This window comes from Symphalangus syndactylus, chromosome 6, assembly GCF_028878055.3.
Source record: "Symphalangus syndactylus isolate Jambi chromosome 6, NHGRI_mSymSyn1-v2.1_pri, whole genome shotgun sequence".
Classification (NCBI taxonomy): domain Eukaryota; kingdom Metazoa; phylum Chordata; class Mammalia; order Primates; family Hylobatidae; genus Symphalangus; species Symphalangus syndactylus.
Window position 1 is genome coordinate 9,317,931 of NC_072428.2, and position 19,632 is coordinate 9,337,562.

Sequence of the window (19,632 nt, forward strand, 5' to 3'; positions counted from 1 at the left end):
CTCGTCATTGAGTTCTCATAGCAGGCCAGTGAGCCAGGTACCATTCGTCTCTTCAGTCCACGGTGCCAGGTCACTTGGCTAGGGTCCCACTGGGAGTTCGAAGGAAGCCAGGCTAGAGCTCAGGCCTCTCACCAGCTGGAGGTCTTTCCCAGACTCTCTAAGGTGAGAGTTGGTGAATGGTGTCGGCCTGGGCCTGGATGAGTGACCCATGGCGCTCAGTGGATTTCAGGAACAGAGCCAGGGGGGTGTCTTGATGGGGGAGAAGGTGGGGGGTGTCTTGATGGGGGAGAAGCAGGGCTGGGCACTCACCTGGCTTCCCCAGACCTGCAGGTCCAGCCTCGCTCTCCTTCCCCCGAGCACCTCTGGCCCAAGGCCTGCCCACTTGCTGGAGCTGGCCCCTTGGCGAGGCTGCTGGGAGGGCCCGTGCTGCCAGGGCGGTCAGGGTCAGTGTCGGAGGTGCCGAAGGGACACCCAAGGGGGTGCCCAGGTGGCAAGGTGCCTGTATGCTCGGGGAAGCCACGTCCCAGCTCGTGGGTGGGTGCGGCAGAGGCCCACGTGACCTTGCTGCTGACATTCCTCAGAGGCCACGTGGCCCCAACTGGCAGGGACAGCTGCGGACAGGGGCTGAACCAGCTTTGTTCCCAGGGTGGCGCCTGCTGTCCATCCAGGCCCCACTCTGGCTCCCACCCGATGCTGCTTTTGTTCCCACGTTTCGGGGGGCAGCCGGCACTGTGATTCCTGCGCCATGAGTGCCTAGAGGCACGGAGCCACCAGGGATCACCCCACGTGGGGCACAGGGCTTGGGGAGGATGGGGCAGGACCAGACCAAGCAGCAGATCGAGAAGGGGCTCCAGCTGTACCAGTGCAACCAGACAGAGAAGGCATTGCAGGTGTGGACGAAGGTGCTGGAGAAGAGCTCGGACCTCATGGGGCGCTTCCGCGTGCTGGGCTGCCTGGTCACGGCCCACTCGGAGATGGGCCGCTACAAGGAGATGCTGAAGGTGGGTGCACCCGGCCTGGGGGCGTTCAAGGGTCAGGCTGGGGCCAGATGTCTCCCAGGCTCCCCAGTCCCCTCTCGGCCTCCTTGGGCTCCCCTGTGTCCCACAGGCTGGCAGCCGGGGCCCGAGGCTCTGAATTTATATCTAAGGCCCTGGGTCTTAGATACTGAGTCTTGGCATCAGATTCAGGCCTGTGGCCTTGAACTGTGGTGCCCGAGTCTCTGAGACTGAGGTTCTCCAGCCTCAGGGTCGAGGGTTTGTGGGTCTCAAGCCCAGTGTAGGTTTCAGCCTTCCTGTCTGGTGTTCTGTATCTGAGCCTGGAGGGGTATGGGCTCCAGGGTTAAGGCTGGGGGTGGGTGGGTGGTGGAGACTCCAGATCTGAGGCTTGGGATAGAAGGTGAAGGCTGCGAGCCTCAGCTTGGGAGGTGAGGCTGGGGTGTAGGGAAGGTAGCTGAGGCTGGTGGGTAGAAGCTCTGGGTCTGAAGCTTTGGGATCTGCTGCTTTGGGTGTGAGGCTGGGGGTGGGTGTGGGGCTTCCAGGTCTGAGCCTGCAGTGCAGACTGGGGTCCAAGGCTCAGAGTCCAGGCTGAGCCCCACCTGCCCACCGTCGCGGTGTGCAGTTCGCTGTGGTCCAGATCGACACAGCCCGGGAGCTGGAGGATGCTGACTTCCTCCTGGAGAGCTACCTGAACCTGGCACGCAGCAACGAGAAGCTGTGCGAGTTCCACAAGACCATCTCCTACTGCAAGACCTGCCTTGGGCTGCCTGGTACCAGGGCAGGTGCCCAGCTCGGAGGCCAGGTCAGCCTGAGCATGGGCAATGCCTTCCTGGGCCTCAGCGTCTTCCAGAAGGCCCTGGAGAGCTTCGAGAAGGCCCTGCGCTATGCCCACAACAACGATGACGCCATGCTCGAGTGCCGCGTGTGCTGCAGCCTGGGCAGCTTCTATGCCCAGGTCAAGGTGGGCCTGCACCCCAGGGGGACAGCAGTGGAGGGTTTTGGGGCTCCCCTCTCATGAGGCACACACCCTGTGGCACTACCTCATTCAGCCCTCCTTTTAGGGAGGGATGAGGAGAGTGAGAATCAGAGAGCGAAAAGGCTTATCCAGGAAGGTAACAACTTGGCCAGGAAGCCAGCAAGGGCAGAGCCAGGATTCAAACCTTGATCTGTCTGACTTCCTGGAGGAATAATGGGAGGCTCCTCTGTGAGGACAGGCCAGCGGCCTGCCCTGCCATGTTTGCTGTGTGGTCTTGGGCAAGTCACCTCTCCCCTCTGAACCTTGGGAGAGATCTGTAAAATGAAGGAGAATAGGACTCACCTTACAGTGGGGTTGTATGGAGTCAGTCATCAAATATTTATTGAGCATCTACTATATCCCAAGACTGTTGACCCAGGGTGTAGCAGTGAGGAAAACAGCCAAGTCCCCGTCCTCACGAGGGTTGCATTCTAGTTGGGGAAGAAAGACAATCAACACAGTCAGGAAGTCAAGTGGTCAGGAGAAAGCGAAGCGGGGCAAAGGGCTGGCAGCACTGGGCGTGGGGGTGTCATAATTTCAAATATGGTGGTCGGAGGGCCTCGCGGAGGTAACGTTTGATGGCTTGAAGAAGAGAGGGTGCGGCACGCAAAAATCTGGTGAGAGAGCATTCTAGGCAAAAATGGGGGAACCCCTAAAGACAAGCTGGACCCTGAGGAGCACCCTGGAATGTCTCCTGGAATGTTCCAGGAAGGACAGAGGCCAGCATGGCTGCCAGGCGTGTCTCAGGTGTGTGCAGAGGTAGAGAGGTGAGAGGAGGAGGGCCAACTGTGAAGGAACTGATAGGGTCAGCGACTGCAGGTTCTGACCCTGGGTATTTTTTGACGGGGGCAGGGGCGGAGTTTTGCTCTTGTCACCCAGGCTGGAGTGCAGTGGCGCCATCTCGGCTCACTGCAACCTCTGCCTCCTGGGTTCAAGCAATTCTCCTGCCTCAGCCTCCCAAGTAGCTGGGACTACAGGCGCATACCACCACACCCGACTAATTTTTGTATTTTTAGCAGAAATGGGATTTCACCATGTTGGCCAGGTTGATCTTGAACTCCTGACCTCAGGGATCCGCCCGTCTCAGCCTCCCAAAGTGCTGGGATTACAGGCGTGAGCCACCACGCCCAGCCGACCTGGGGTATTTTTGTTCCCTTTCCCCTCAGGTATCTGTGCTGTGCTTGGTCCATGGGGGATTTAATGCCTGGCCCCAGTAGATGCTTAATAAATCTTGGAGTTAGTGAGTGGATAAATGCTGATGGATCCAAGCTGGGATGGGAGGAAATGAGTCACCAAGGATGACAAGCCAGGACTTTGTTTTTAGGAAGCAGATGTAAGGGGGAGCCATTCAGTGAGATGAGATAGGACTGGGGCGGGACAGGGGTTTTTAAAAACCTTTTTAATTCTGAAGAAAAGTAAGCTAGGCATGGTGGCTCACACTTGTAATCCCAGCACTTTGAGAAGCTGAGAGGTGAGGATCGCTCAATACCAGGAGTTCCAGACCGGCCTCTACAAACATTTTTTTTTTTTTTTTAATTTGGCAAGACTCATATCTTGCCTATAATCTGAGCACTTTGAGAGGCCAAGCAGGAGGATTGCTTGAGCCCAGGAGTTTGAGGGCAGCTTGAGCTGCATAGCAAGACCCCATCTGCACAAAAATTTAAAAATGAACCAGACATGGTGGCTCACATCTATTGTTTCAGCTACTCAGGAGGCTGAGGTGGGAGGATCACTTGAGCTCAGGAGTTTGAGGCTGCAGTGAGCCATGATTGCTCCACTGCACTCCAGCCTGGGCAACAGAGCAAGACCCTGTGTGAGAGGAAAAAAAAAAAAAAAAAACCCAAGTGTGGGCTTGTGGGGTGTTCATTGCTAGTGGGATGTCCGTGCTTCTAAATCTTTTCAGTTATCAGAATAACTGAAGTTTATACTGACATTTCCAATTCAAACCTAATGTTTCAGGAGCTCCCCTTAATTTAAACTCGATTATCTTTTAGATGAAAAATCTTAGTTTGTAACAACATAAGTAAATATTTGCTTTACCCTACAAAATACGTAAAATAATTCCAAAAGACAATACCTATATTACTCTAGAAAATAAAGACAACTGAATGAAGTTTAAGATTTCTTTGCTGTTCTTTTGGCTTTTTTTTTTTTGAGACAGTCTCGCTCTGTTGCCTAGGCTGGAGTGCAGTGGCTGGATCTCGGCTCATTGCAACCTCTACCTCCCAGGTTCAAGCGATTCTCCTGCTCGGCCTCCCAAGTAGCTGGGACTACAGGCACACGCCACTATGCCCAGCTAATATTCTGTATTTTTAGTAGAGACGGGGTTTCACCATGTTGGCCAGGATGGTCTCAATCTCTTGACCTGGTGATCCGCCTGCTTCGGCCTCCCAAAGTGCTGGGATTACAGGTGTGAGCCACTGTGCCCAGCCTTGTTTTTATAATATATCCCACTATGGGTAAACTGAGTACTTTTGTTCCAAAGTCATTGAAATAACTTTTTTTTTTTTTTTTTTTTAAGAGGCGGAGTCTTACTCTGTCACCCAGGCTGGAGTGCAGCGGCGCGATCTCGGCCACTGCAAGCTCCGCCTCCTGGGTTCACGCCATTCTCCTGCCTCAGCCTCCCGAGTAGCTGGGACTACAGGCGCCCGCCACCACACCCAGCTAATTTTTTTTGTGTGTGTATTTTTAGTAGAGACGGGGTTTCACCGTGTTAGCCAGGATGGTCTCGATCTCCTGACCTTGTGGTCTGCCCGCCTTGGCCTCCCAAAGTGCTGGGATTACAGGCGTAAGGCACTGCGCCCAGCCGAAATAATTATTTGTGTGTGTGGTTGTAGTAATATGACACACAGTTAGGGACATTTATTTACTTTTTTTCTTTTTTTTTTGAGATGGAGTCTCGCTCTGTCGCCCAGGCTGGAGTGCAGTGGCGTGATCTCAGCTCACTGCAACCTCTGTCTCCCAGATTCAAGTGATTCTCCTGCCTCAGCCTCCCAAGTAGCTGGGACCACAGGCACTTGTCACCACACCTGGCTAATTTTTTTGTATTTTAGTAGAGATGGGGTTTCACCATGTTAGCCAGGATGGTCTCAATCTCCTGACTTCGTGATCTGCCTGCCTCGGCCTCCCAAAGTGCTGGGATTACAGGCATGAGCCACTGCACCCAGCCTTAGGTTTTTTGTTTTTTGTGTTTTTTTTGAGAAAGGATCTTGCTGTGTCACCCAGGATGGAGCGCAGTGGCTCAATCACGGTTCACTGTAACCTGTAACTCCTGTGTTCAAGCGATCCTCCCTCCTCAGCTTCCTGAGTAGCTGGGACTACAGGCACATTCTTCCACATCTGGCTAATTTTTAAATTTTTTGTAGAGACAGTGGTCTTGCAATGTTGCCCAGGCTGATCTTGAACTCCTGGCCTCAAGCTGTTCTCCCAACTCAGCTTCCCCAAGTGCTGGGATTACAGACATGAGCCATTGCACCTGACTTCCATTTTCTATTTTTAGGTATTTTTCAAATTAAACTTAATTTTTTTAACCTGTAAAACATTTATATGGCTTCAAATTTAAAAGTATGTAATAAGGCATATTAGAAAAAGGGTTTTTTTGAGGGGGTTATTGACACTTCTCTTTTGGTCATGTTAACTTGGAGCTGCTTGTTAAATATTAAGTGAAAGATCAAATAGATTTACCTTGAAAAAGAACAGTGAGGCCGGGCGCGGTGGCTCAAGCCTGTAATCCCAGCACTTTGGGAGGCCGAGGCGGGCGGATCACGAGGTCAGGAGATCGAGACCATCCTGGCTAACACGGTGAAACCCTGTCTCTACTAAAAATACAAAAAAATTAGCCGGGCATGGTGGCGGGCGCCTGTAGTCCCAGCTCCTCGGGAGGCTGAGGCAGGAGAATGGCCTGAACCCGGGAGGCGGAGCTTGCAGTGAGCCGAGATCGCGCCACTGCACTCCAGCCTGGGTGACACAGCAAGACTCTGTCTCAAAAAAAAAAAAAAAAAAAAAAAAAGAAAAAGAAAAAGAACAGTGAAATGGGGCTTTAGCTGAAGGGAAATGAGGTCAAGAGAAGGTGGGTTAGTTTTCTTTTTTCTTTCCTTCTTTTCTTTTCTTTCTAGTATTTTTGTGTGTGTGTGTGAGACAGAGTCTGCCTCTGCCACCCAGGCTGGAGTGCAGTGGTGCAATCTCAGCTCACCACATCCTTGACCTCCTGTGCTCAAGTGACCCTCCCACCTCAGCCTCTTGAGTAGCTTGGGACTACAGGCGTGCACCACCATGCACAGCTAATTTTATTTTTGTAGAGACGGGGTCTCACTAAGTTGCCCAGGCCATTCTCCAACTCCTGCGCTCAAGCGATCCTCCCAAAGTGCTGGGATTCCAGGTGTGAGCCACTGTGCCTGGCTCAGTTTTTATTTTTTAAATGAGATGAGAAATGCCAGACATGTTTGCACGTGGATGGGAAAGATTCTGTAGAAAGAGAGAACCTGACGGTGCAGAGACTGCTCGTCGGGGGCTGGCATTTGATGGGAACAGGAGCCATCCTCCACAGTGACAGGAAAGGAGGCAGGGAGCGTGGGAGCAGAGGTGTGGAGATGGAAGATCTGGTGGAGACAGGAGGGGAAGGAGCTTCTCCCTGATTTTCTTCCTTTTCCTCGTGGAGGTGAGGCGAGGTCATCAGCTGACCATGGGCAGGTAGAAAAAGCATTTGGAAGCTTGAGGAGAAAGTACAAGCCAATGGTTGCATCGCTTCGCTGAGTCTGTCTGATGTTCTTTTGAGCCTGTTGTGCTGCCAGTCTGCCACTGAGCTTCAGGGAACACCTGCTTCCGGGTGCCAGCAGGCAAGCTCTAGTGGAGGGATCTGGTATCTCCGGTCCCTGTGCATCTCTGAAGCTGAGGAGCCCGTTTGGCATTGGGAGAAAAGAGAAGCCAACTGTATTTTCTTGTCTTTTCATTCATTCACTCAATATTTATTGTGCATCTACCAAGTGCCAAGAACTGTGCTAGGCTCTTGGGATGCGTCACAAACCAGATGAGAATCCCTGAGTCCACAGAGCGACACCTTTGCACTGGCTGTTCCCTCTACCTGGGCCACTCTTGTCCTGGATGTCACAATGAACGAGCAGACGCTCAGGCCCCCCGCCCCTACCTGCTGTTAGAGAAGCCTGGCCCAGGAGCCCTCGACTTGGGGCAGCCTCTGCCGCTCAGTTTGCCTCCTTCCATTCCACGTCCCCTGCAGGACTACGAGAAAGCCCTCTTCTTCCCCTGCAAGGCGGCAGAGCTTGTCAACAACTACGGCAAAGGCTGGAGCCTGAAGTACCGGGCCATGAGCCAGTACCACATGGCCGTGGCCTATCGCCTGCTGGGCCACCTGGGCAGTGCCATGGAGTGTTGTGAGGTGGGGCAGCGGGGAAGGGGGCAGGTCGGGGATGAGGTGGTGTGGGCCAGGGGCTGGGGCCTGGGACAGCAGAGCTTCCTTCGTCCAAATCAGCCCCGGCTTCCAGCCCCCTAGGGCTCGCCTCTGGCCCAGCCTCTCTGCAGGCGTGCACCACCATGCACAGCTAATTTTATTTTTGTAGAGACGGGGTCTCTAAGTCGCCCAGGCCTTCTCCAACTCCTGTGCTCAAGCGATCCTCGTGTTTCAGCCTCCCAAAGTGCTGGGATTCCAGGCATGAGCCACTGTGCCTGGCCCAGTTTTTACTTTTTAAATGAGATAAGCTCTCTACAGCTGAGCCCCTGAAGGATACATTTGTCCCCCAGCCTCATCCCAAACCCACTCCCTTCCAATCCATCTGCAGGGGAGGGACTTCCTTCTGCCCCAACACCCTATATGGGGCACTTTGAAGGGTAGAGACGGAAGAGGGCCAGTTTCTGGAGTCCCACTGACCTGGGTTCACATCCCAGCTTTGTCACTTACTGGGTGACCCCAATCAAGTCACTTCTCTTTGAGCCTCACTTTCCACCCACCTTGCTGGGTGCTGTGACTTCAGTGGTTCAGTGTGTGAGGCCTCAGCACCATGATAGATTCGCTAGGCTCTGAGGATGTTGCTTCCCTGGGCTGTCCCTTCAGAGGGGCCCGTTGAGGGGAGGGCACTCCAGTGGTGGTGGCAGAGGAGTAGGCCTGAACCACTGGCCGCCCTCGCAGGAGTCTATGAAGATCGCACTGCAGCACGGGGACCGGCCACTGCAGGCGCTCTGCCTGCTCTGCTTCGCTGACATCCACCGGAGCCGTGGGGACCTGGAGGTGAGGTCACCGGGATGCAGGGGCTGGGGGCGGGGGGCAGGGGCACAGGCCTGATGCAGCCTGATTCCATCCCCCACCTGGCTCTGCAGACAGCCTTCCCCAGGTACGACTCCGCCATGAGCCTCATGACCGAGATTGGAAACCGCCTGGGGCAGGTGCAGGCGCTGCTGGGTGTGGCCAAGTGCTGGGTGGCCAGGAAGGCACTGGACAAGGTGAGGTCGGGCCTTTCCCACAGCCTCCAGCCCTCCCAGCGCTCCCCACTTGGGGCCAGTAGGTTGGCTGGCTCTTTCAGCCACTTTGTCTGACGTCAGCCTCACCCTGATCCTATGAGGCCAGGACATTCCTGGTCATTTTCCAGCCTCAGAGAAGGCCCATCACTTGCCCCAGGACCCACAGCTAGTAAAGGGCTGGAGCTGGGGTTGGAACCCAGGCTGCTGTGTAAACTGAGGCAGGAGGTCACTTGCCCACACAGCCCCTATGACTGTGCCCTAGTCTCTTCCTGCTGCCTTCACACACAGGGCAGCTGCCATGTCACCCTCCCTAGGCCTGCCCCCCTACCCTGTGCTTCTGTGAACAAGGCCTGTCAGACAGCTCTGCCCGCAGCCCTAGCCTATGCTCACTTTCCAGGCTCTGGACGCCATCGAGAGAGCCCAGGATCTGGCCGAGGAGGTGGGGAACAAGGTCAGACTTGATTCTGTGTCCTGGATCTGTGGTCAAGGGCCCAAGTGGGGAACTTGGGTCTGGGGAAGGGCCTTCCTGAGCCTGCTCACGTCATGAGCCCTTCCTGATCCTGGGATCTGCCTGCAGCCAACCCCATACCCTGGCTCTGTCTCTGCCACACACAGAGCACTTCTGAGGGCAGGGCAGAAGTTTCATAGCTTGGAGGATAGCAGAATTCCTCAGAAGCTTCCTGATGTTGATTAAAACTCCTAACAGTGGGCTGGACACGGTGGCTCACATCTATAATCCTAGCATTTTGGGAGGCCGAGGTAGGAGGATCACTTGAGCCCAGAAGTTTGAGAGCAGCCTGGGCTACATAATGAGACCCACGCTCTAAAAAAAAAAAAAAAAATTGAGATTGAGTTTCGCTCTTGTCTCCCAGGCTGGAGTGCAATAGCGTGATCCCAGCTTACTGCAACCTCTGCCTCCCAGGTACAAGCGATTCTCCTGCCTCAGCCTCCTGAGTAGCTGGGATGATAGGCACCCGCCACCACACTGGGCTAATTTTTGTATTTTTAGTAGAGATGGGGATTCACCGTGTTGGCCAGGCTTGTCTCAAACTCCTGACCTCAGGTGATCCACCTGCCTCGGCCTCCCAAAGTGCTGGGATTACAGGCATGAGCCACCAGGCCCGGCCTCTACAAAAAATGTTTAAAAATTAGCCGGGTGTGGTGGTACACACCTGTGGTCCCAACTACTCAGGAGGCTGAGGTGGGAGGATAGCTTGAGCCCAGGAGGTCAAGGCTGCAGTGAGCTGTGATTGCTCCACTGCACTCCAGCCTGGGTGACAGAGTGAGACCTTATCTCAAAACAAACAAACAAAAACTCCTAACAGTGGCCTCCACTCCCTGAGCACTGGGCACACACAGGGTCCTTATGGGTACTGGGTCCAGTCCTCACTCTCTCCCTGTGAGGTGGGTACAGCAAGCCCCATTTTACAGATGAGGAAAAGTGAGGCTCAAAGAGGCGTCCAAGGTCCCACACTTACCAACTTGTCTGTTTTAACTACAAAGCCCATGTTCCAAATTTAATAATGGTATCTAGTGCTTGCGTTGGCAGCCCATATTCTGAAATTGGAACAATACAGAGAAGATTAGCATGGCCTAAAATCCAAAACCAAGGCCAAGTGCGGTGGCTCACACCTGCATTTTGGGAGGCTGAGGTGGGCAAATCACCTGAGGTCAGCAGTTCGAGACCAGCCTGGCCAACATGGTGAAACCCCGTCTCTACTAAAGATACAAAAATTAGCCAGGTGTGGTAGTGCATGCCTGTAATCCCAGCTACTTGGGAGGCTGAGGCAGGAGAATCACTTGAACCCAGGAGGTGGAGGTTGCCATGAACCAAGATCGTGCCACTGCACTCCAGCCTGGGTGACAGAGCAAGACTCCATCTAAAAAAAAAAAAAAAAAAAAAAGTCATAATCTTATTAAAACCTTAAAATCCTGAAAACAGGTTCACCACTTCTCAAAGCCTTCCAGATGTGCATTTCTATGAGATCCTGTGCACAGTCCAACCAAAATGCCAAAATTTGGTTGGATTATAGCCATTCTGGTTTACCTGAGTATCAGGCTGATGAGAAATGCTGATGAGCTATTGTGTGTATATTTAATTAATAAAAACAGGAAAGCAAATTAATTATTATTTTTTTTTTGAGACGGAGTTTCACTCTTAGAGCCCAGGCTGGAGTGCAGTGGTGCGATCTCGGCTCACTGCAACCTCCGCCTCCTGGGTTCAAGCGATTCTCCTGCCTCAGGCTCTTGAGTAGCAGGGATTACAGGCACTCGCCACCACTCCCAGCTAATTTTTGTATTTTTGGTAGAGATGGGGTTTCGCCATGTTGGCCAGGCTTGTCTCGAACTCCTGGCCTCAGGTGATCCACCTGCCTCGGCCTCGCAAAGTGCTGGGATTACAGGCATGAGCCACGGCGCCCTGCCGCAAATTATTATGGAGTCTGTGCACCAGGTTTGGTCATAAAATCTTTCAAAAACATGGGGTCTCCAGGCAGTTCTGGGGGGTGAAGACCTCTGATCTCACCCACCCCCTCATTCTGCATGAAAGGAAGCAAGGTCCCAGAGAGGGCAGGACATTTTTCCGAGGTCCATCAGCAAGACAGGGAAGTGGCTGAGACTGGAGGCTACCTGCACTGACTTTGCTCTCATCCCCCACTGCCGCCGTCCACTCCTGCGGGCCCCAGCTGAGCCAGCTCAAGCTGCACTGTCTGAGCGAGAGCATTTACCGCAGCAAAGGGCTGCAGCGGGAACTGCGGGCGCACGTTGTGAGGTTCCACGAGTGCGTGGAGGAGACGGAGCTCTATTGCGGCCTGTGCGGCGAGTCCATAGGCGAGAAGAACAGCCGGCTGCAGGCCCTGCCCTGCTCCCACATCTTCCACTTCAGGTGGGGGCTCCTAGGGGGGTGGACAGGGGTGGGCAGGGTCTCTTCAGGGCACTCTAGGGCCCAGCTGGCCTAATCACAGCAATAATACTAATAGCAAACACTTAACCTTGGCCAGGCGTGGTGGCTCACGTCTCTCTCGCAAGCACTTTGGGAGGCCGAGGCGGGCTGATCATTTGAGCCCCGGAGTTCAAGATCACCTTGGCCAACATGGTGAAACCCCATCTCTACTAAAAATACAAAAATTACCCAGGCATGGTGGTGGGAGCCTGTAATCCCAGCTACTCGGGAGACTGAGGCAGGAGAATCACTTGAACCCGGGAGGCAGAGGCTGCAGTGAGCTGAGATCTGTGGCCATCCTTATCATAATTCCCAAAGAGAAGTCAGAGAGGCCCCTCAAAGGTCATTAGGTCAGACATCCAGGGCCAGACCTGCCCTGGGCCTGGCTCCATCCCATCCTCTCAACTCCCAGTCCATGCTCTGCCCTGGAGGTCCCTGGGGCAGAGGAGGAGAGGGGCAAGCCGGGTGCAGTGGGAGCCTGGGGGGACCGTTCCCTTCTCTTCCACTGCTGCTGAACAGCCACCAGGATGCATCCCAGCCCCTGCAGAGGGCAGGCAAGGAAGAGAGAGAGGGCCCAGGGCCCGGAGGGAAGGACAGGCCTCAGGGGAGTGGACAGGGCCCTTTGCCTCCCCAGGTGCCTGCAGAACAACGGGACCCGGAGCTGTCCCAACTGCCGCCGCTCATCCATGAAGCCTGGCTTTGTGTGACTCCTGGCAGCAGGCGTGGGCTTCCTCCTCACCGCTCCCGCTCTTTCTCCACTGCACACCGGAGGCCCATTTACTCCTGGGGCAGTTGCCACGGCGTCCTCACCACAGCCAGGGCCTTGGGGCCTGCCCACAGCTGCTCCCCTGGGCCCAGCTCCCCTTCCTGCCTCTTTGTACTTTGCTCTTTATAGAAAAATAAACTGTTTGTACCTGGTCCCAGGGATTCCGACTTTCCATGCCCAAGGTCTGAGGAGTGGGGATAGTGGGAGTGAGGCACCCCACGGGAGCTTCCTCAGACACAAGCGTTTCCTCTGCACATATGTACAAGGGCCTCCAGCAGCCCCTCCAGGAACTTGGGATGCCACAGAGAGGCGATCCCTGCACTGAGAAGCTGACATGCAGGGTGTGGGAGGGTATATGATAAACAGGAAACACACAGTTTGGAAAGCCTGGTAGGAAGCTGCTATAGACGAATCGTGTCCCCCCAGATTCCCATGTTGAAGCCTTAGTCCATTTGGGCTGTTGTAATGAAACAGACTGGGTGGCTTGCAAACAACAGGAATCGATATCTCACAGTTCTGGAAGCTGGGAAGTCCAAGATCAAGGCACCTGCAGATTGGATGTCTGGTGAGGGCACACATTCTTGTTCACAGATGGAGTCTTCTTGCTGTGTTCTAGCATGGTGGAAGGGACAAGGAAGTTCTCTGCATTCCTTTTTTTTTTTTTTTTTTCTTTTGAGACAGGGTCTCACTCTGTCACCCAGGCTGGAGTGCAGTTGGTGAGATCTCAGCTCACTGCAACCTCCGCCTTCCGGGTTCAAGCAGTTCTCCTGCCTCAGCCTCCCGAGTAGCTGGGATTACAGACACGCATCAACATGCCTGGCTAATTTTTGTATTTTTAGTAGAGACGGGGTTTTGCCAAGTTGGCCAGGCTGGTCTCTAACTCCTGACCTCAAAAGATCCACCTGTTTTGGCCTCCCAAAGTGCTGGGATTACAGGTGAGAACCACCATGCCGGGCACAGTCCCTTAATAAGGGCACTAATCCCATTTATAAGGGCTCCACCCTCATGACCTAATTGCCTCCCAAAGGCCTCACCTGCCTAATATGACAGTCCTAGCAGGCTCATATAAAGTGATAAGTTCTTTGTAACAATAAAGAGTAGAGCCTGGTCGTGTGCAGTGGCTCCTGCTTGTAATTCCAGCACTTTGGGAGGCCGAGGTGGGAGAGTCACTTGAACCCAGGAGTTCAAGACCAGCCTGTACAACATGGCAAAACCCTGTCTCTAGAAAAAAAAAATAGAAAAATTAGTCAGCATGGTGGCACACACCTGTAGTCCCAGCTACTCGGGAGGATGAAGCAGGAGAATCTCTTGAACCTGGGAGGCAGAGGTTGCAGTGAGCCAAGATCATACTACTGCACTTCAGCCTGGGGGACAGAGCAATACTCTGTCTCAAAAAAAAATAAGAGTAGAGGCCTGGCGCAGTGGCTCACACCTGTAATCCCAGCACTCTGGGAGGCAGAGGGGAGGTTGGATCACCTGAGGTCAGGAATTTGAGACCAGCCTGACCAACATGGTGAAACCCCATCTCTACTAAAAATACAAACATTAGCTGGGCGCGGTGGTGGGCACCTGTAATCCCAGCTCCTCGGGAGGCTGAAGCAGGAGAATCACTTGATCCCGGGAGGTGGCAGTTGTGGTGAGCTGAGCTTGTGCCATTGCACTCCAGCCTGGGCAACAGAGTGAGACGCCATCTCAAAAAAGAAAAAAAGAGTAGAGCCTGGTCCCTCTTCCTCATGTTCATCCCCTTCCCTAAACCAGTCCTAAAACCATTAAGTGGGACAGAGCAAGACAAGTATCTGTATGGAGGGGTGACCTGGTGTGAGGCATTGGAATCTAAGCAGGCTGAAGAGTGTCCACACAGGGGAAGGCCTGGGGTGAGAGGTCAGAACCTGTGTGGAGAGAGGACGGAATCCACACATGGGGTTGGGTTGTTTTGAAGTGTCAGAGGCCAAGCCCAAGGAGGGGCAGCCTGGCATGGGCCACTGGGACCTCACCAGGGTAAGGAGGCATCCAAATTGGTGAAGGCTTGTGTGAGGCATCAGAGCTTGAGTAGAGCGAATAGGCCATGCACGTGATTTGGGGCATCCTGGCAGGGGGCATTAGGTCAAGGATTGAGTGAAGAGGGTTCTGTGTGTGGAAGGGAGTGGCAGTGGAACACTGGGTACACAGAAGGGGTTGATCAAACAAGTAAGTAGGTCAGGTGCGGTGACTCACAGTCTATAATCCCAGCACTCTGGGAGGCCGAGGCAAGTGGATCACTTGAGGTCAGGAGTTTGAGAGCAGCCTGGCCAACATGGTGAAACCCCATCTCTACTAAAAATACCAAAAAAAATTAGCTTGGTGCGGTGGCAGGCGCCTGTAGTCCCAGCTACTCGGGAGCCTGAGGCAGGAGAATGGCGTGAACCCAGGAAGCGGAGCTTGCAGTGAGCCAAGATCCTGCCACTGCACTCCAGCCTGGGTGACAGAGCAAGACTTTGTCTCAAAAAAAAAAAAAAAAAAAAAAAAAAAGTCCGGGCGCGGTGGCTCACGCTTGTAATCCCAGCACTTTGGGAGGCCGAGGCGGGCGGATCACGAGGTCAGGAGATCGAGACCACGGTGAAACCCTGTCTCTATTAAAAAAATACAAAAAAATTAGCCGGGCGTGGTGGTGGGCGCCTGTAGTCCCAGCTACTCGGAGAGGCTGAGGCAGGAGAATGGTGTGAACCCGGGAGGCGGAGCTTCTTGCACTGAGCTGAGATTGTGCCACTGCACTCCAGCCTGGGCGACAGAGCCAGACTCCGTCTCAAAAAAAAAAAAAAAAAAATTATCTGGGCATGGTGGCACACACTTGTAATCCCAGCTACTTGGGAGGCTGAGGCAGGAGAATCCCTTGAGCCCGGGAGGTGGAGGTTGCAGTGAGCTGCTGAGATCACACCACTGCACTCCAGCCTGGGCAACAAGAGTGAGACTCCATCTCAAAAAAAAAAAAAAAAAGTAGGTAGATTAAGGACAGTGGAAGGCAGCCTTCTCACTTTTTTTTTTTTTTAGATGGAGTCTTGCTTTGTCACCCAGGCTGGAGTGCAATGCCTCCATCTTGGCTCACTGCAACCTCTGCCTCCTGGGTTGAAGCAATTCTACTGCCTCAGCCTCCTGAGTAGCTGGGACTACAGGCATGTGCCACCATGCCGGCTAATTTTTTGCATTTTTAGTAGAGACAGAGTTTCACTGTGTTAGCCAGGATGGTCTTGATCTCCTGACCCCATGACCCGCCTGCCTCAGCCTCCCAAAGTGCTGAGATTACAGGTGTGAGCCACCGTGCCCGGCCGCTTTCTCACTATTGATGGAGAGAATTACAAATATGGAAAGGGAGAGAAGCAGAGTGGACCCTGTGGCGTTGAATTAGAATTGTAAGAATCAGTGTGAACTCATGGACTTCAAAATATACGGGTAGATCTAGAAATAAATACAGTTATAAATGTGTGTGTCCACCAGCCTGAGCGCAGCGATACGCCAGCAGCAATGAACTCACCCAGCAGCCAGGGCTTGGCTTTGAAACACCACGTTTCACTAAAAGGAACCAAGGCTCTTTGGTTAAGGGCCTGATTCCAGGGCTGGGTCATGGAGAGTACAAGATGAGCCAGAGCTATCTTGTGCCAGAAAGCAAGGGAAGTTGAAAGAATAATGAGGAAAACTCAAAGGACACAGGAGCCAGCTTGGATGGGCTCCCAGCGGCCACTGATAATGAGTAACAGTGATTGTCTCAGCTCAGGCTGCCATAACAAGGCACCTTAGGATGGGAAGCTTAAACAACTAAAACTTACAGTTCTAGAGACAGGACATCCAAGATCGAGGTGCCAGAAAGTTCAAGAAGCCTCTCCTCCTGACTTGCCCTTCTCTCTGTGTTCTTACAAGACTTTCCCCCTATGCTCCTGTGGTGACAGCAAGATCGAGCTCTCTCTCTCTCTCTCTCTCTTATTTTATGTATTTATTTATTTTTGAGACAGAGTCTCACTCTGTTGCCCAGGCTGGAGTGCAGTGGCGTGATCTTGGCTCACTGCCTCAGCCTCCCAAGTAGCCAGGATTACAGGTATGTGCCACTATGCCAGCCTAATTTTTGTATTTTTAGTAGAGATAGGGTTTCACCAGGTTGGTCAGGCTGGTCATGAAGTCCTGGACTCAAGCGATCCGCCTGCCTCAGCCTCCCAAAATGCTGGGATTACAGGCACGTGTCACCACACCTGGCTAATTTTTGTATTTTTAGTAGAGACAGGATTTGGCCAGGTTGGCCAAATCGAACACCTGACCTCAGGTGATCTGCCCCCCCCGCCCCCCAGTCTCTTTCCCTCCCTCTGTCTTCCTCTTCCTATAAAGGCACTCATTGGCTGGGTGTGGTGGCTCACGCCTGTAACTCCAGTAGTTTGGGTGGCAGAGGCAGGCAAATCACTTGAGGTCAGGAGTTCGAGACCAGCCTGGGCAACACGGCGACACCCCGTCTCTACTAAAAATACAAAAATTAGCCATGTGTGGTGGTGCACATCTGTAATCCCAACTACTCGGGAGGCTGAGATGGGAGTATCACTTGAGCCTAGGAGGCAGAGGCTGCAATGAGCTGAGATGGCACCACTGCACTCCAGCCTGGGCCAGAGTGAGACCCTGTGAAAAAAAAAAAAAAAAAAAAAGCTGGGCCTCATTGAGAAGGTGGCATGTGAGTGAAACCTTAAAGGAGGTGAGAGACTGAACTAAGCAGATTTCCTGGAAAGAGCGTTTTCCTGGAGAACAGAATCCTAAGACAGGAGCTTGCCTGATACGCCCAGGAGCAGCAGGGAGGCCTGTAAGTGAGCGGGAGGGAAGGAGGAGAGTGTGGTGTGAACACACGCAGGCCTTGGGAAGGACTCTGGCTCCTGCTCTGGCGAGTCGGGCACCTGCTGAGGATTTCGAGCAGAGTGACGTGATCTGACTAGGTTTTACAGGAATCCGTCTGGTTGCTATCTGGAGAACAGATTCGATACAAGACAGCTGGCCTGAATGTTTCAAAAATGCCAAGGCCATGAAAGACCAAAATGATTGGGAGACTGTTCTAGGTTGAAAGAGATTAAAGAGATGTGACAACTGGAGTGCAGTGGCGTGATACCAGCTCACTGCAACCTCCACCTTCCAGGTTCAAGCAATTCTCCTGCCTCAGCCTCCCAAGTAGCTGGGATTACAGGCACCCACCACAGCACCCAGCTAATTTTTTGTATTTTTAGTAGAGACAGGGTTTCACTATGTTGGCCAGGCTGGTCTATGAACTCCTGACCTCAGGTGATCCACCCGCCTCGGCCTCCCAAAGTGCTGGGATTACAGGCGTGAGCCACCGCGCTTGGCCAATGATACTGGATTTTTTAAAGGCTTTAAGGGATATTTAGGGAATAATTTAAGACATTTTTATATAGACTATATATTGGATATTATTGCATCAATATTAAAATCCCTGGGTATGACTATATATATATATATATTTTTTTTTTTTTTTTTTTTTTTAGACAGAGTCTCCCTCTGTCACCCAGGCTGGAGTGCAGTGGCGCGATCTTGGCTCACTGCTACCTCCACCTCCCAGGTTCAAGTGATTCTCCTGCCTCAGCCTCCTGAGTAGCTGGGATTACAGGCATGCACCACCATGCCTGTCTAATTTTTGTAGTTTTAGTAGAGACAGGGTTTCTCCATGTTGGCCAGACTGGTCTCGAAAACCAACCTCAAGTGATCCACCTGCTTTGGCCTCCCAAAATTCTGGGACTACAGGTGTGAGCCACCACCCCCAGCCAACAATGTATTATACTACCAATGTATCGTAGCTATGTATGAAAATGTCTGTTTTTAGGAGACACGGACTGAAATATTTACAGGTGAAGTGTCATGAAGTCTGGAAGTTATTTTGATTTTTTTTTTTGAGATGGAGTCTTGCTGTGTTGCCCAGGCTGGAGTGCAGTGGCCTGATCTCAGCTCACTGCATCCTCTGCCTCCCAGGTTCAAGTGATTATCTTGCCTCAGCCTCCCAAGTAACTGGGACTATAGGCATGTGCCACCGATTTTTGTATTTTTAGTAGAGACGAGGTTTCACCATGTTGGCCAGGCTGGTCTCGAATTCCTGACCTCAAGTGATCTGTTCACCTTGGCCTCCTAAAGTGCTGAGATTACAGGCATGAGCCACCGTGCCCGGACAGAAATGACGTTTTCTGTCATCCATGCCAGAGTGTGGTGGCAGGATCATACCTCACTGCAGCCTTGACCTCCTGGGCTCAGGTGTTCCTCCTGCTTCCACCTCCTGGGTAGCTGGGACTACAGGCATGTGCCACCGCACCTGGCTAATTTTTTTTTTATTATTTTTAGAGATGGGCTCTCCCTACGTTGCCCAGGCTGGTCTCAAACCCCTGGGCTCAAGAGATTCTCCTGCCTTGGCCTCCCAGACTGCTGGGATTACAGCCATGAGCTACCTCACCCAGCCTGTAGCTTACTTTGAAATGGTTTGGGAATAAATGTGTGTGTGTACACACACAGAGGGAGAGAGAGCAAAGTCAAATGTGGCAAAATGTTATCAATTGGCAAATCTAGACGAAAGGTACACAGGTGTTCATTGTCTATTCTTTAAACTTTGTTGTATGTTCAACATTTTCAAAATAAAGGGTTTTTCAAAATAATAGATTTTAGGAAGCATTGTCCAGAGAAACAGAACCAATAGGATCTCTTTGCTTGTACTTTTGTTTTTTGTGTTTTTTTGTTTGTTTGTTTTGAGATGGAGTCTTGGTCTAGTCGCCCAGGCTGGAGTGCAATAGCGCGATCTCAGCTCATTGCAACCTCCACCTCCCGGGTTCAAGCAATTCTCCTGCCTCAGTGTCCTGAGTATCTGGGATTACAGGCGCCCACCACCAACGCCCGGCTAATTTTTTTTGTATTTTTTAGTAGAGACGGGGTTACTCCATGTTGGTCAGCCTGGTCTTGAACTCCTGACCTCAGGCGATCCACCCACCTCGGCCTCCCAAAGTGCTGGGATTACAGGCATGAGCCACCGCGCCTGGCTGCTTGTACTTTTGATGGCAAAAACTGCAATTACTTCTGCACCAAACTGCTATATAAAGAGATGTAGTATAAGGCCTTGGCTCATGTGATTATGGAGTCTGGCAAGTCCCTAGATCTGCAGGGTGAGTTCTGGAGACCGAGGAGACTTGATGGTTTTGTTCCAGCCTGATTCAGAAGGTCTGAGAACCAGGAGAGCCGATGGGGTAGTTCTCCTCTGAAGGCTGTCAGGCTCAAGCCCCGTGAAGAATAATGTTTCAGTTCAACTCCAAAGGCAGAAAAGACCTTTGTGCCTGTCAGAAGGGAATCTGGCAGGAAGAAACTCCCTCAGAGTCAGCCTTTCTGTTCAACGCCTGCAACTGACAGGATGAGGCTCGCCCACATTAGAGGGCAACCTGCTTTCCTCAGTCTCCTGATT

At 52.6% G+C, this 19,632-nt stretch overlaps 1 protein-coding gene and 1 pseudogene across 2 annotated transcripts; both read left to right on the top strand.

The window, feature by feature from the left end:
- Window positions 1-637: 637 nt before the first annotated feature.
- Window positions 638-12,337, top strand: RAPSN (receptor associated protein of the synapse). Of its 2 annotated transcripts, XM_055281583.1 has the most exons (8): window positions 638-1,001; window positions 1,618-1,956; window positions 7,244-7,402; window positions 8,150-8,248; window positions 8,338-8,460; window positions 8,876-8,929; window positions 11,163-11,362; window positions 12,054-12,337. In XM_055281583.1, the coding sequence occupies exons 1-8, from the start codon at window positions 810-812 to the stop codon at window positions 12,124-12,126; spliced, it is 1,239 nt and encodes a 412-aa protein (XP_055137558.1). In that variant the 5' UTR covers window positions 638-809; the 3' UTR covers window positions 12,127-12,337. The 2 variants fall into 2 exon arrangements, with proteins under 2 accessions (XP_055137558.1, XP_055137559.1); XM_055281584.1 differs by lacking the exons at window positions 8,338-8,460; window positions 8,876-8,929.
- Window positions 10,012-10,072, top strand: LOC129485537 (uncharacterized; annotated as a pseudogene).
- Window positions 12,338-19,632: the final 7,295 nt, after the last annotated feature.

What these genes read in the sequence shown, in the direction of transcription:
- RAPSN (XM_055281583.1), top strand. Translation starts at nt 810, where the DNA reads ATGGGGCAGGACCAGACCAAGCAGCAGATCGAGAAGGGGCTCCAGCTG. An exon ending in GTGCCATGGAGTGTTGTGAG is followed by an intron (nt 7,403 to 8,149) that starts GTGGGGCAGCGG and finishes CCGCCCTCGCAG; the next exon opens with GAGTCTATGAAGATCGCACT. An exon ending in CCAGGAAGGCACTGGACAAG is followed by an intron (nt 8,461 to 8,875) that starts GTGAGGTCGGGC and finishes CTCACTTTCCAG; the next exon opens with GCTCTGGACGCCATCGAGAG.